Source organism: Camelus ferus, chromosome 8 (assembly GCF_009834535.1).
Source record: "Camelus ferus isolate YT-003-E chromosome 8, BCGSAC_Cfer_1.0, whole genome shotgun sequence".
In the NCBI taxonomy this organism is placed as follows: Eukaryota; Metazoa; Chordata; class Mammalia; order Artiodactyla; family Camelidae; genus Camelus; species Camelus ferus.
In genome coordinates, this window is record NC_045703.1 from 46,334,760 (window position 1) to 46,350,818 (window position 16,059).

At 37.4% G+C, this 16,059-nt stretch overlaps 2 protein-coding genes across 3 annotated transcripts in view; one reads left to right on the forward strand and one right to left on the reverse strand.

The window, feature by feature from the left end:
• The first annotated feature begins 290 nt into the window (after positions 1–290).
• Positions 291–12,611, forward strand: ARG1 (arginase 1). Its single transcript, XM_032484929.1, has 8 exons — positions 291–603; positions 4,324–4,396; positions 7,073–7,247; positions 9,572–9,731; positions 10,937–11,031; positions 11,362–11,466; positions 11,678–11,814; positions 12,058–12,611. The coding sequence occupies exons 1-8, from the start codon at positions 547–549 to the stop codon at positions 12,222–12,224; spliced, it is 969 nt and encodes a 322-aa protein (XP_032340820.1). The 5' UTR covers positions 291–546; the 3' UTR covers positions 12,225–12,611.
• A 1,716-nt stretch (positions 12,612–14,327) lies between these two features.
• The window catches only part of MED23 (mediator complex subunit 23), a 39,133-nt gene continuing 37,401 nt past the window's right edge, over positions 14,328–16,059 (reverse strand). For both annotated transcript variants that reach the window (XM_006180730.3, XM_006180729.3), the window contains one exon: positions 14,328–15,439. In XM_006180730.3, coding sequence (XP_006180792.1) covers positions 15,272–15,439 — 168 coding nt within the window. In that variant the 3' untranslated portion in view covers positions 14,328–15,271. The remainder of the gene's footprint in view (positions 15,440–16,059) is intronic.

The following is a 16,059-nucleotide window of genomic DNA, read 5'->3' on the forward strand; positions in this document are numbered from 1 at the left end:
ACTGTATTTTAGTGGTGCATGAGGTGTGTCTTGTGGATTAACCATTAATCTTAGTGTGAAAACTGAATGCAAAGTTGTCAGACTGGAAGGGATGTGAGACACGCATCCTGCCAGTCCCAGCCCTTTCAACACAGGAGGATGCAACGACCTGGAGCAGGTATGTGCCTGGACCTGAGTTTACACAGCTCTGCTTCTGTTGCTATGATAAACTGATTTTGACTAGAAAAGATGATTATGATCAGGAAATCAAGGTTGTGCTTAGGAAAAATTGTCACCAGCTGGTTTTGTCAAATGGGTGTGAGCTGGCCACATGAATAACCTCAATTAGAGATCTTGACTCGGAAAATGCATCGTTATTCCAAGTCTGAACTTGCTGGACGTCCACCTGACTGTCTCATTGGTTCAGTAGGTGGAGCCACTCTTCCTCATTAGAATAAAGTAAACGGATTCAACTCAATTATAAATAGAAAAAAAATATATGCCCTCCACCACTGAGGGCTGTAGAGAGTGACAACTAGCTGGAGGACTCGTGAGAACTGCTGGAGCATGAGTTCCAAGTCAAAACCCATAGGGATCATCGGAGCTCCTTTTTCAAAGGGCCAGGTGAGTAAACAGCCTGGCTTTTAGTAAACAGCCTGGCTTTTAATAACCAGAACTTACTAGAAACTTTCGAACTTTGATATTTGTAAGGTGTTAAGCTTAATATCTGCCTGATACAACCTGGCCTGAAATCTCTGTTTTCAAGGCTTCTCACCATTTTGCAGCATTCTATAAATTATGTTACAAACTCACTTATTCTTGTGACTCCTCTGCCTCAGTCAGTCCTACGTGAATCTGCTGAATTTTTTTCTCACAGGTTTTCAGAGAAAAATATCCTGATTTGAATGGAAATAGACTATTTCTGCATTGTAGCCACTTATTTAAATGTCCACGCTCTCATTGCTTTTGGTGTCGCCGTACACGTGTAGGGGGAGTGAGAATTTTCTAAAAAACACATTAGTTTAGTTACCTAACACCTAGAAAAATTTTATAGGTGGGCAGCAATCTTCAGATTCTTTTAAAATGTAGATAACCTAAATATTATCGCCTTTTCAATTTTGGGAGTGATTCATAGTGTTTTAGGGCTTTAATAATTCTGTAAAAGTGTTAGCTCATGGCCTAGGTAGAATCCTTTGGGTACCTCTCTTTGAGCGAGGGAAAAAGAAAAACAAAAAAAGGAAACCTGCCTGCAGGTTGGCCATGTTAAAAGGACAAATGGATTTAACAAACTCCCAGATTCCAAAACATGCCAGCAACATGTAAAGATACAATCTTTTTCTTATGCCCAGACACATTCATTCTGGCAAATCCAGTGAGACTGTAGACACCTTTGACTCCAGCAAGCGTCTGTACTAAAAGAGGGGGAAGAAAAGAACAAAAACAAAAGCAAACAAGATGAAGTGTGAATTGAAACTCCTCAGGCTGATTTTTGTGGTTGTGGTTGCTTTAAATGGTGTTTTTTTAGGTTTCTCAGAACTTTCTCTTTGCCCACCTGGGCAACGTTTTGCTTCTCTTAGTTTTGAACTCTTGCTCAGCACTCTGGCTTTTTTTTTTTTTTTTTTTTTTTTAATTGCAAAACAGATTAGAACAGGTTGGAGGTTAGAGACACAGACTGCATTTGGGCCGTCAGTCAATACTGCTTCTCTTCCCCTGGAATCTTTTAAAGTTCTCTCCTGGAACACGGGGACGTTTTGCTGACACAGAAGTGTTACTTTTAATGCTGGGGTTAATTGCAAAATCTACAATGTGTTCACCTGTTCTTGGAACAGATTCTAACAAAAGATCGTACTGAAATAACTGAAGGAGTGAAGGGAGGAAGGAAGGGAGAGAGAGAGAGATGGAGGGAAGGACGGAAGAAAGGGCTGAAACATGTCCTGATCCCTGGATCTCAGCAGAAAGCCTTAGGCTGATAATAGCAGCCCCTCTAGGGGATAATATTTTGAAAAATAGTCTGATGCATGCTCTGTTCTCCATAATTCTTCCCCCCTGCCCCCTGCAGCTCTTCCTTATTAAAACATGGCCCCATGAGAATGAAGCTTATTGTCTCATAATAGTAAGAACTCAGAGAGAGGGACTGCACTAAGCCATAGCATAGAGGGGAAAAAATGGCCAGTATATAAGCTTCTGTCCACACCTAAAAGAGGTAAAAATTTAATAAACAGGCAAAGGAGAGAAGGTTGAGTCTGAGAAAAGACTCCATCCCCTGCCTCATTTCCTTGCAAGGCAATGGTTGGAGGAAGGAGGTGGTATTAAAAAATGGGGTAGGTATTTATTATATTTATTTTACTGTTAATGAAGGCTCAGAGAGGTTTGATAATTTTCTCAAGGTCACACAGCTTTGACTGTATAATTCCATACAAGACTGTCTGATACCAGTGCCTGTGCTCCTGATCTGCATTGGTGCATCATTAAATCTATAGTGGATCTTAGAGTTGTGCCAGCTAGGGATTGGAGAGGACCTTCAAAGTCAGTTGGGTTAATCAAGTGATTTCCAAAATGCGCAGATAAATCAAACAATGAGAAAAGACCAATCATGAGAGGCGATTTGAATCAGACAAAAGAGAATGCTGCAAAGTGTCGCTCTGGGAAGTTGAACAACTGTTATCGTAATTATATAGTCGGCCCTCCATATCTGTGGGTTCTGTATCTGCGGGTTACATCTGTGCATATGGAGGGTCCACGTTAACGTGATTTTATGTAAGGGACTTGAGCATCTGCAGACATCCTGGAACAAATTCCCTGCAGATATTGAGGGGCAACTTTAGGATCAATTAGAGGGGTGCCTAAGATTTATTCTAAAGTTTGAATGGGAGAAGGAAAAAGGGCAGGGAATTTTCTCAAATTGACAACTTTTGAGTATTTACTAAGCGTGAGACCTGCAGTAGAAAATACCATGCTGGGAGGGTGATGGACACTGCCTGAAATTTAACAATGGAGAAGAAACAAAAACAAACAAAAGACCAAGGCAAAATTTGAGACAAGCATCACTCTAGTGGAGTTTAAAGAGAAATTTATCTACTTGATGAGGGGGTGGGAGTCTAAAAAAAAGTTTGTCTAAAAAGGGAGTGGCGCCCCTGAAGGAGCAAAATGTGTCGGGCTGAGCGTGCGCGGTCCCCTGCTGCCAGGGACAGGGATTTGCCATGGAGGACTTGCTGGGCAGCCAGGGCAGGTCCTCTGGCAATTTGATTTAGGAAGAAATATCTGTTTAGTTTGGTGCTACAGTGCAATCCTAGGGATAGACACACCAGCCTTTTGGCATTTCTTCCCATCTCACACACAGACACAAAAAAGTAACTTTCTGTATTGAAAAGCCCTGTTGGAAATTAGAATCAGAGAGACACATAAAAGAACTGCTTCTTTAGATGGCTATTCTGCCAGGAGGCTGGAGAAGACTCACTGCAGGAACGAAGTGTGTGAGCTTCCCTGATGTAAAATGAGCAAGGGTAGAATTACGCCACCTGTACTTAAGCAGGTCAAAACTTGAAATACTGGCTTGGTTTTCTTGATTTCAGCTCCTGGGTGATGATTTTCCCTGCTGCCGGCTTTCTCCCCAAGAGCCCTAGCTTAATACCATGAGGACTTGCATGGAAGTCTCTCTCGTGCCACACCTTTTTTTTGTTGTCGTTTGCCTGATGTTTTTACTGAGGTTGTTCTCCTGGTTTGTAAAGTTTCTCCATCATCCTGTCTTCCTGAATACCTACTCTTGTTGCTGGACTCAGCTGAAATGTCGTCTGCTCCATGCAGTCTTCCCTGACACACTCGGCCCCAGCAGAGTTAGGAGCACCCTGTTTTTGTGGCTGTGACATCTTGTATCTGTGTTGAAGCAAATCTCCCAAGTACTCTAACTGGGATTAAAAACCCAGGTCCCCTGTTAGCTTGCTAGTTACTGCAAGGCAGAAACCCTCTCCTTTTAATCATTATTTCTATCTATCAGAGTGCATTTGTGCAAAATCTGTGTTCACTGTGTTGGTGACAGGGTGTGATGGGAAGAGGAGATGCAAGTTTTAGAATCCAAAGGACCTGGATGTGAACTAAGGCTCTGCCACTTGTTAGCTGTGTGCCTGGAGGAAAATGCTGTAACCTTTCTGATTCTCGATCCTCGTATTTGACATAGGAGTATTTCAGTCTACCTTGCTGTGATGATTAGAAGAGATAATGTAAATTCCTGGCTCTGTAGGTACTCAAAAAAGATTGTTACTCTTCATAAGGTTAATGAAAAGGGTTCCTAATGGGCATCTGATGGTACTGATCCTGTCTGAATTACTGTATTTTTAAATTGTTCAGCCACGAGGAGGGGTGGAAGAAGGCCCTACAGTATTGAGAAAGGCTGGTCTGCTTGAGAAACTTAAAGAGCAAGGTAATTTTAAAAAATTAATAATTTTTTATTGAAGTATAGTTGATGTACAATATTATATAAGTTGTAGGTGTACAATATAGTGATGCCCAATTTTTAAAGGTTACACTCCACTTATAGTTATAAAATGCTGGCTATGTTCCCTGTGCTGTACAATATATCCTTATTGTATATAAGGATATATTGTATCCTGTATTATGTATAATATAAGCTTATTTTATACATAATAGTTTGTACCTCTTAATCCCTACCCCTATATTACCTTTCCCCTCCTCCCTCTCCCGACTGGCAGCCACTAGTTTGAACAAGGTAATTTTTAAGTTGAAAAATGATCAGCCTGATTTCCTTCCCATGCTGAAGGAAGGAGCAGGCTTCTGCTAAAAGAGAGTCTGTCTGGAGTGACATTTATAGCACAGAATTTCAGCTCTGCCTATCACCTTACAAGTACATCCATTAAAAAAGCTGCAATGTGGAGAATGCTTAATAAATACTGTTGGATGAATAGTCTCACTCAGATGTTTTGTCTTTCCAGCCAGACTATTGTATGAGAATCTGTATGTGCAAGAACTGGGGGTAGGGGTGGGTGGGGAGTCAGGGGAATTGAAAGCAAAAAGCCAGGGACAGCAAGAAGTGCATTACCGGCAAGAGGACCCTAATTTGTAAAAGGAAATTAAATAAAATGATAATATAATAATAGTGCCTAGTGTTTGCATAGTGTGTATGTGTGAATGCACACACACACGTATATACATATAGGCACATATTCACAACCACACAAGTGAAAAGTGATACACATTTTTAAAGTGTAGTCCAAAGCAAACATCATCTTTATATATAAAACCCTGATGAAGTGTTGGCTAGGATATGGAGTAACTGGAATCCTCACATATTGCTGGTGCGAATGCATAATGATACAGCCACTTTGGAAAGCAATTTGCCAGGTTCTTAAATCAATATTTGCCGCATGACCCAGCAAATCTCCTCCTAGATATTTACCCAAGAGAAGTGAAAACATACACTACAAAATGCTTCTACTTGAAGGTTTGTAGCAGCATTATTTATAAAAGCCAACAAATGGGAACAACAAAATGCCCATCACCCAGTGAGTGGAGAAGTAAAAAGTGGTACATTCATACTATGGGATAGTGCCCAGCAATAAAAAGGAACAGACTACAGACACCGTCAAGAATCTCAAAGACATCAGGCCGAGTGAAAGAGGCCAGACACAGAAGCCTACATACTGTATGATTGCATTCATATGACATTCCAGAAAAGACGGGATTGACCATAAAAGGGCATGAGGGGATTTTGGAAGGTAATGAAAATGTTCTAAATCTTTTTTTTTTTTTAATTTTTGTTGCCCTTATTTTTTTTTCAAATTTCCATTCTTTTTTTATTGAAGTATAGTCAGTGTACAATGTTGTGTCAGTTTCTGGTGTACAGCAGAATGTTTCAGTCATACAATACATACATATATTCGTTTTCATATTCTTGTTTATGGTGATGGTTGCAAGACTATAGATGTTTCTAAGACTGGTTGACCTGTACATTTAAAATGAGTGAATTTTGAATAGGAAAAGGTATATATATATATATGTATACATGCATGACTGGGACATTGTGCTGTACACCAGAAATTGACACATTGTCACTGACTGTACTTCAATTAAAATAAATAAGTAAAATAAGTGAATTTTAGTGAACAAAAATGATACCTCATAAAGCTAAAAAAAAAAACCCCAAAAGGGAACAGAAACCTTGGGTAAATGGCCTAGACCGGTCCCTCAGTTAAGAAGCGTAATTTGGTCACATTTTACATCAGATTGAACCATTCGAAGATGTTACTGAGACACAGACACATAGTGACATGTAATAAATAGTGTACGATGACTAGTTAGGTTAGAGCACACTGTAGTGAGCCCATACCACAGTTGTACATGAAGCTCTGTACCTTGAAGCCCAAGCAGGGCCTTTTAGGAAGTGTACCTGGGTCCTTAGAAACTTTGGGTGACCTACAATTTCTCCTTATTAAAACAGTATAATATTAGAGGCTTTATTTCCTGACCTCCCGGAAGTGTTAGGCTCGTTGCTAACCATGTGTTCTTATTTAATTCAGACAATGCCACTATGAGGCAGGTCCAATGGACAGAGCAGCGAGCTGAGCTCTGCTTCAGCAGGTGACAGGTTGGACTGAAATCAAGGACTGTTTATATAGTGTCAGAAAATTTAGAAAATACTGGTGGATTTTCTTCTGGTCATATACATGTACATACATATATATTCTTTTAAAATATTATTTTTATTACATATACAAAACATGCTTATTGTAGACGAGTAGAAAGCACATAAACAGAGAGACAGAGACCAAGACAGTGATGCCACCCATTAAGCCCAAATGAGAAGGTTACCACTGTTAGACTTCCGTGTCTCGCCTAACTGGCTCATTTCAAGAAGCATTTACAGAGAATGAGGTATACAGCAGGCACCTGTTCGCAGCAAAGGTGGAATGATAATGTCACTCAAATTCAAGCTTCAACAAGTTTTGACAGCTGTGAAGACTGTAAGCTTTTTTTTTTTTGGCAAATATACTTTTTAATAAAATTGGAATCATCCTACAGATGGTTTTGTAATCTTTTTTTTTTTTACTTAGTAACCTGAAACTTTTAATTTTAATTATAGAATGTAATGTGAAAGATTATGGGGACCTGTCCTTTGCTGAAGTCCCTAATGACAGTCCCTTTAAAATTGTGAAGAACCCAAGGTCTGTGGGAAGAGCAAATGAACAGCTGGCTGACGTGGTGGCAGAAGTTAAGAAAAGTGGACGGACAAGCCTGGTACTGGGTGGAGACCACAGGTCTGATTTCCTGATTATCTCCTTGGGGCTCTGGCACAAATACCACAAAGGAAGTATAACCAAGACCATGAGAAGAGAGTAAATAAGGAAGGGAAAACATTGATCAACATTTTATACCAAATTTTCTGCCTTTTTTCTTTTGATCTTATTGATTACCACTTTATTTTGGAACCATAGATTTAGCTCTGTTTAAAGTCTTGCATTATCTTTGTCTATTACAGCAGAAAATACATGACCTATGAGTGGATTTCAGCAAAATATTCAGGCTTCCCTATCTAAATAAATAAGCACTGAGGAAATTCATAGTCAGCATATTATACTTGGTTATTGATAATAGAAGCAATTTAGTTCAAAATTTAAAGTGTGTGTTTCCTGCTATAAAAGTAATCATTATAAAAATTTTGAAATAAAAATATATACATGAAAAAAAGTGGCAATTTCAGTTCTCTAACAACCATTTCCACCAGAATTTTGAAAATCTGGCATGTTTCTTCCTTCGTAACTTTTTCCTTGTATATGGCTGTATTTAACAATTGTGTGTGTAAGTTATTCTATGTTTTATTCTTAATCTACACTACAAATTTCCTTATGTTACTTCATGATATAGACAAGCATTTTTTACTGTTGCATAATTTTTCATCAAGGATATATCACTACATATATATGCATATTGTTCGACATTCAGGTCATTTTCAAATTTTCACCATTACAAACAACATAGCAAAGATGATTTTTGCCCACGCCTCTTTCCATGTTTACTCTCAGGGTCCTAGGATGTGTTATCAGAAGAAGTGTGATTAGATCAAAAGTACAAACATCATAACTTAAATCCTCACAACAACTCTATAAGGTAGTTGCTGTTAATATCTTTGTTCTCATGATAAAAAATTGAGGTACCGAGAAGTTAGATAAATTTCCCAAGGTCACCTGCCTAAAAAGGCCCATGGCTGGGATTTGAAGCCAGGTTATATGGTTCCAGTGCCAATGCTCCTAACCACTCTATGCACGGGACCTTGAGTAATCCATTCCAGAAATGCCATCTTTTATATTAATATTTCATACTTTGGAAGCTGTAGGTAAAACTTAATTGACCCACGATTTTATTTAAATATGACACAGTTCTGTTTTATTTAATCTAGGTATTGAATATATACCTTCATGAACTCGTTTTAAAAATGTCTAGTGTGCAGTTGACAAACTTGATTTCCTTTTAGTTTCTTTCTTTATTGCTTATATATCACAATAAATATGTGTCAATGTTAAAAAAGAAAAAGTACAAACATTACAAATGGCTCTCATTGCAAGAGTCAATGACTTCAGCCCCCTCCATCTTCTCCTCTAAAGCCAAATTTTACCAGGGCTTTTGTGACACAACTGCCACTGAGAAACTGGGGCTCACTTTCTTTTTTAAGTGTACAAATTTGTAAGTGGAAATTTTAAGAGAAGCAGATGGCCAAAAGAAAAGAAACCTGAAGGGGGAAACAAACATCAAGCTGAATCATCAATAGCCAAGCATCGAGGCATGACTGCTTCCACTCTGAGAATCTTAAAGTGCACGATTCTCTGGATGGTACTTGGACATTCACAAGTGGGAGAATGCAAACATCGTATTGCACATCCTGATCTCGTAACTTTCGTGTTAGATATTATTTAGCTTTTCCATTCCCACAAGTTTTCTGGAGCCTGGAGTGTCTGAGATGAACTTTGAGTGTTCTGGACCTGGCTGAGTCTTTCAATGCGTAGCAGGAGGGTAGAAAGTTCTGGTGGAGAATCTGAGCTTTGAATAGAGTGAGTGAGCTCCCAGGATACGCTGGCTAAAGCGGATGTAAGGACTTCTGAAAGGTGCTCGCCGACTGTAAAATAAATTGATTTTAAGAAAAATAGACTCTGTCATAATTCACTTGGGAGAATTAAGTGTTTATCAAGAGATGAGAGTTCAGAAAACAGGCCTGATTTAACCCTATGAAGTGGATAGTGTCACATGCTAAAAAGTTTCTTGTGTGGCTAGTGTCTTTGCACACATTTAATTTTTAATTTTTAATTTAAACTGTAATTTGTAATTTTATTAGAAGGTGGTTTTGAAAAAAATTACGATTTTTTAAATAATGTCACTGAAGTGAATAAATATAACTTGTTAGTAAATATTAAGTGTAAGCTATACTTTATTATTATAATTGTTTAATTGGCATCTCCAGTTTAAAACCTCTCAGAAATATTAACTATTTTGACTTAAAGGAAAACTAGGGGAGAATATTGTGTTAACCATAGGGTGGATGTAATGATATTTGCAAACTCGCTGTTCACACAAAAATTTTCCTCTAAAGTTTGGCGATTGGCAGCATCTCTGGCCATGCCAGGGTCCACCCGGATCTCTGTGTCATTTGGGTGGATGCCCACACTGACGTCAACACTCCCCTGACAACCACCACTGGGAACCTGCATGGACAACCTGTGTCTTTCCTCCTGAAGGAACTAAAGGGAAAGGTAAACAGCCGGTTGATATTTGGTTACAAAAGAATTATTGCTAACAGAAGCTCAGGAGCTGCAGCGGAAGTAAGAACTCCTCTGCCACCTTATTCTTGGTTAATTTCTCAAACCATCTTCCCAGCAGCCAGTAAGCAATGGGTGGTGGATAAAGGTGGTGAAGTTCTGTACCTCTACCTTACTTGATAGTTTGCAAACTGACTTCATTTGTAGCTTCCCTTTTGAGTCTTAAATTACCCTTTTTAGTAGGTGGGGCAGAGAGTAATCATTTATAAGCAAGTTAGCAGAGGTTCAGAGGTTAACAAACTTGCCGAATGTGTAGCAAGGCAAGGGCCGGAATGGTCTCCCAGTGCCTCCTCTTTCTCCTACATGCCCCATTGCTGCTCATTCTTACCAAGTGACCCCTTCACATCACAGGGCCTTTTTAAAAATGGAGTTTTTAAATGTGGATTATTATGGTTTATTATTTAATATTTTTACTGTAAGAAGCATACATCTAAATCACAAGAGGAAGAATTACCTCCTTGCTCCCTGGAAATTTCCTTTCTAAAAGATGTAAGATGAAATTCCAGAATAAGATTTAACATTGTGGTCCATAATGATTTTTATTGATACAATTGTAGTCTGTTGGCCTTTGTGATGAGACTTGGGGATCCAAACCTGCTTCTGCTAAATGTCACAAGTGTTGTTTTCTCAACAGATGACCAAAGAGGTAGGTTTATACACTTGCAAAATGTGTAGCTAGCTTATGGGAACAGCCAAACTTGCCTCCAGGACATTCGAAGATTTGGTCAAACTGAAGTTCTGATAAAAAATTCCCTTCAGCCACTAAGCCATCTTCTTGATTTAAGCATTGAGAAAGAGAAGGAAAGGAAGCTATGAAAGTAATGGAAACATACTGATTTCTTTATAGAAGAGTTCTGGGAAAGTGGGGCCCCACTGAAATGGGGCATGGAAAAGGAAAATGCTGACAAACGACTCTGGTTAGGTCTGGCCCACTGACTGAGGCTGGGTAAAGCCAAAGTGATCAAGGGTAGCACAGCGGGGCAGGCACTTCGTTCTTAATCTTGTATTATTTTTTAATGATTTCCTTAAAATTTATGTTCTAAATATGATACGCACAATCTAATAAATGTCCTTAACTTTCGAAGTAAGATTTGCTCAAGGGAAGTATATATAACCAAATGGAAACATTGCAATTTTAGATCCCCGATGTCCCAGGATTCTCCTGGGTGACTCCCTGCGTGTCTGCCAAAGATATTGTGTATATTGGCCTGAGAGACGTGGACCCTGCAGAACAGTAAGTCTATTCCTTGATGTGATTTAGCTTCCTTTTTGTCCTTTCTTGTGCTAGGCATGCTGGTCAAGTCAATGAGAAAAAATTATTTTTAACACTAAGTCTCTTTCTATATATATCTACATATATTTATACACATACATGTCCATACATATATATGAATGTATTCAGGTGATTTTTACCTTGACTTGCTATTAAAAATATATTAATATATATGTAAAGTTCACAGACTTATTTTTTGTATCTTGCTACATTGATCTTTTCTTTAAAATTAGAAAGCATAGTTAGCGTCCTTAAAAACTATAGATTATTTTACTATCTTCTCTTTCATAGCTATATTTTGAAAACTCTGGGAATTAAATACTTTTCAATGACTGAAGTGGATAAACTAGGAATTGGCAAGGTGATGGAAGAAGCACTCAGCTATCTACTAGGAAGGTATGATGCTTTGTGTGTGTGTGTATAACAAGTATTATTAAAAGGACTTGCTATGGACACTAATCAATTTAAGTTATTAATAAAGTCTGTAAGTATAATCACGGTACTTCACTGGGTTTTTTATTTTTATAAAGCAAGGTAAGAACTGTATTTTTCTACTAAACATTAAACCGCCAACTTTAAATTGAATTCCTTTCCTGTCTCGTAAAAGAAAGAAAAGGCCAATTCATCTGAGCTTTGATGTCGATGGACTGGATCCGTCTTTCACACCAGCTACTGGCACACCAGTCCAGGGGGGTCTGTCTTACAGAGAAGGTCTCTACCTCACAGAAGAAATTTACAAAACAGGTAGGTAACAATCTGAGTTAATGAAGAAGAAAGTATACGCCTGGCTGATAAATATTTAAACCTCTTCGATCTGAAAATCAAGTCCCAACTGGCACTTCCAGAATGCCTACCACACGATGCAATGACTAAAGTGTTTTCATTTGTTACCACTTCTTTGCATTCCTGGATAATATTTCAAGTCAGTCTGTACTAAATTAAAAATGTCAACTATTTAATAAATTACATTATTTCCATTTGTTGTAGGGCTCCTCTCAGGACTAGATATCATGGAAGTGAACCCATCTCTGGGAAAGACACCAGAAGAAGTAACTCGAACAGTGAACACAGCAATAGCAGTAACCTTGGCTTGTTTTGGAGTTGTTCGGGAGGGTAACCATAAGCCTATTGACTACCTTGACCCCCCTAAGTAAGTGTGGGAGCATGGAAACCTCCCAATGACATAATTAGCAAATCTAATTGTTCGGTTAAACTTAAGAGTTATCCTCCCAAAGATCTGGGCTTTCAGGAAAGTGCCTTGGCAAAAATTTGTATCATCAGTATAAACTGTATCAATTCCCTCCTTCAAGACATGGAAGAGCTAACTTTTGTGAAATTAAAAAGTTTATAATCCCATTTTGGCAAAAAACTTATCCTTAGAAATAGAAATATACATTCATTTCCAAATAAAAACTTGCTGGCATTAAAAATAAACACAAACATATATATATCATCCCCCACACATAGAGTGGGACTCTTGACAGCAGGAGATGAATCTACCTAACCTGAAAGAAATAAACCATATTTCTATGCTGTTCAAAGATGTAATCCCTAAAACGTCTTCTTTATCTCTTTATAAGGTTCTGTCATCCCTACACAGGTTTCTAAATACATGAAAAACACACACACACACACACACACACACATTACCTTGCTTAAGACTACTATACATATTTTAAAAGCCACAGTGAAATCATTATCCCCAAAACACTGTAAGACCTTGGTGAAGCTATTTAAACTCTCTGGTTCTCGTTCCTTCATGTGTAAAATGTGTAATCATAAGGCCTGGGCAATCTCCAAGTTCATTAATGTTAGATGATCACGTTTTACCTTTTCTAAACCTCAAACATGACATTGATTGACATATTAAATATGGCTGCTATCTAATATTCAGAGAATCTATTGGGAAATAGAGGAAATAAATTAAACTACTTATTTAATTTTCCAATTTCTGTTAATTCAGATAGGGATTTCACCTAAAATTATCTGTGGCTTCCAAATGCCCCACCCTTTCCTCACTGCAATCACAGTGTCTTATTAGTTGAACCCTTAAACATCCTAAAAGCTCATCTTGGCTCTGGCATATAGTGAAGAAAGTGGAAAAATAAATGAGAATAAGCTGTAATAAAAACAAGGGAAGCAAACTCTTCCCCTTTCCTCCAACCTTTCAGAACTCAAGTGGACACTGTGAATGAAGCCAGCTCCAAAAAAGAATTTTTATTGTTGTTCTTATTATAACAGCTTTATATGTTAAAGAGTCTCGACCATCTGATTTTTTAACCTACAACCCAGAACTAAACCTGTTGACACTATGGACTTTGGAGGATAAATATTTTACTGAATTACTTTTAGACAAGAACAATTATGATGTATCTTACTTTAAAGTACACTGTCCAATAGAGTAGCCACAGATGGTTAAATTCATTAAAGCTTAATAAAATAAAAGCTTCAGTTCCACATTTCAGCTGTTCAGGAGGCACAGGTAGCTACTAACCACTGTACTGGATTGCACAGATACAGATTATTCCCACCATTGCAGAAAGTCCTATTGAACAGAGCCACTTAAAGTTATGATTAGTTTTCAAAAAGAAAAATTTTAGGATGTAATAAATATTTTTTACCTCAGCTGCATTCTAAACACAAATAAAAGCTTCTGTCTTCTATTAATGTCTCTGATTAAAATAATCTCTTTAAAGTCTAAATGGGGAAAGCCATATTCCCTTAAGCTAGAGAGAAAAAAATTGATTTTTTAATAAATTAATTGGAATGTGTATGTCCCTGAGAAAGTGATACTGATTTTCATTTCCTTTATTATATTTGTATAATACCAGTGTCATAATTATTCCCATTTTAGGATCTCAAAGCAATATATTCCTCAAGGTAGCAAGAATATATTGAGACCATGACTTGAAATCATTTCTCGCATAAAATTTCTGGAGAATTTTAAAAATATTATTAGCTTTTTGCTTATACTATTATATAAAATTTAAACTGCCCTTGCATGGCAAATAAAGATTTAGTGATTATAATAATATGAGCGATGAAGAGATAAAGGTCTAGGAGGAATGTATCTGGAAATAAAAATTTGAGGTACAGTTGGTTAAACTTCACTAATTCTTTTCTGGAAAATTCAGTAACTCTTAATGCCTAGGTCAATGTCAGTCACCAACTCTAGGGTACAACTCATGGAAGTTGCCCAGTCCTCTGTTCTAACCCAGCCAGTACACTGCCTGGCACACAGCAAACGCTCATTCAAATTGAGTAATTAATCAGTTTATTCATTCAAAAGATTTCAATAATTATTTTACAATCTTAATGCCCCTCCCCGCCAATTAACAGTATGTCTCTCAAAATCTAATAACCCCTAAAGAACCAAAAATGTACATGATATTTAAAAATATAAATATTTAAAACTTTTAAGATTATAAAAATTCAAAGAATCATATAATCTACCAGGTGAGAATGTCACCCTGAAAAAGCAATTACTTTATTTTTAAAAACAGAGATTGAAGAATCACCATTTAAGCATGATTTTATTAAGCTTATGCATTTCTAGCTATGTTATTTTCATACATGGCTTCCAACTCATTTCATATAGTAAGTTTAAGTCCATAGAAAAGGCAAAAACTTGCCAATCTACCTCAATAGAAATGAGTCCATTTTACTTGGAAATCTATGATAAAAATTTTAAGCCATTTTTAAAAGAATATGAAACTGTCTGCTCCTATAATGCAATGAAATCTAGAGTCCTTTACTTGACAAATATCTGTTATCCCAAAGATACAGATTTAAATATAAAAGGCTTTGTAATAACTATTTTACATGTGTGGTGCCTTTAAAAAATGTATTTGAAGACTGAATAAGTCATTAATAATAAAAAATTAAAACAAAAACAATGGCCAAAATGGGAAAGATTGAGTGTCTAGTAAAAGTCATTTGATCAGATACTTCCACATTCTCGGGTAGCTTGAATACATTGTTACGGATATGACAACACGTAGCCTGATGATCTCTGGAGGACAAAAACACAGACAGGGAGATGGGAATTGGAGCTCAACAGATTCACCCTTTGAATCAAAATAAAACAATCTGAACATCTTCTACTGCATCATGACGTAGCACAGCCATGTTCAGGTTTAACAGACTCGAGTCCACCTTCAAAGACGGATGCACTTCCATTTTCTCCCCAGCACACCTGACATCACTGAGTTACTGGTAAAGACACTGGCACCTGGTTAGACTGGGGTGCTGGCGACCCGCTATTTATGGCTTGTGGAGGCACTGTAGCCGGTTCCATCTTGCTAATGTGAGTGATGAATCGAAGACGAAGTTTTAAAGCTGGTTTTAAATTACAGATAATCTTTTCTACCTAAAAAGAAAACCCAGTAAAAAATATTTTAACCAGAGAACCTCAGTTTCTCACCTTTAAAGAAGCGATTTACACATATCCTGAGACAATAAGCTACGGAGTAGAATGGGGTGGGTGAGAAGTTTCTCTACATGTCCTGTTTTAGCAAAGGCAGATTAAATTATTTCTCTCTTACACGTGGGAAAAAAAGTGCTGTCCCTCACACACACCTTATCTTTATGCATTTGTGTGCGATGCATATATATATATCTCCATGTATGCGCTATTTACAGCAACATACCACTTACCTAGCTGGCCAGTCACCCCGCTGCCAGTAGCTAGTACAGTTCACACTGGGAATTCTACACATCCAATAGGGTGATCATCCTTTTAAAATGCCATCTTCACAGAAGCATGAAACACATTTATATTTTGAAGTTCTCTGAATAACTTATGTTCATAACATTTATCTATAAAACTTTTTGTTTTGATTTACACTTAGAATTCAACTAAATCTAATATTTGATCTACTCTTAATTACAATACTTTAAAGAAATAAATGCATCAAGCAGTTCCATTGCTTTCTCAGCTTTACTCAAATGTTCTCTGATCTTACCAAGAAGGATTAGTCCATTAATAAT

Excerpts from the sequence above, each read along its gene's own strand:
- ARG1 (XM_032484929.1), top strand. The coding sequence starts at position 547 with ATGAGTTCCAAGTCAAAACCCATAGGGATCATCGGAGCTCCTTTTTCA. Across the intron at positions 604-4,323 it reads CTCCTTTTTCAAAGGGCCAG|CCACGAGGAGGGGTGGAAGA; the intron begins GTGAGTAAACAG and ends TAAATTGTTCAG. Across the intron at positions 9,732-10,936 it reads TGAAGGAACTAAAGGGAAAG|ATCCCCGATGTCCCAGGATT; the intron begins GTAAACAGCCGG and ends TTGCAATTTTAG.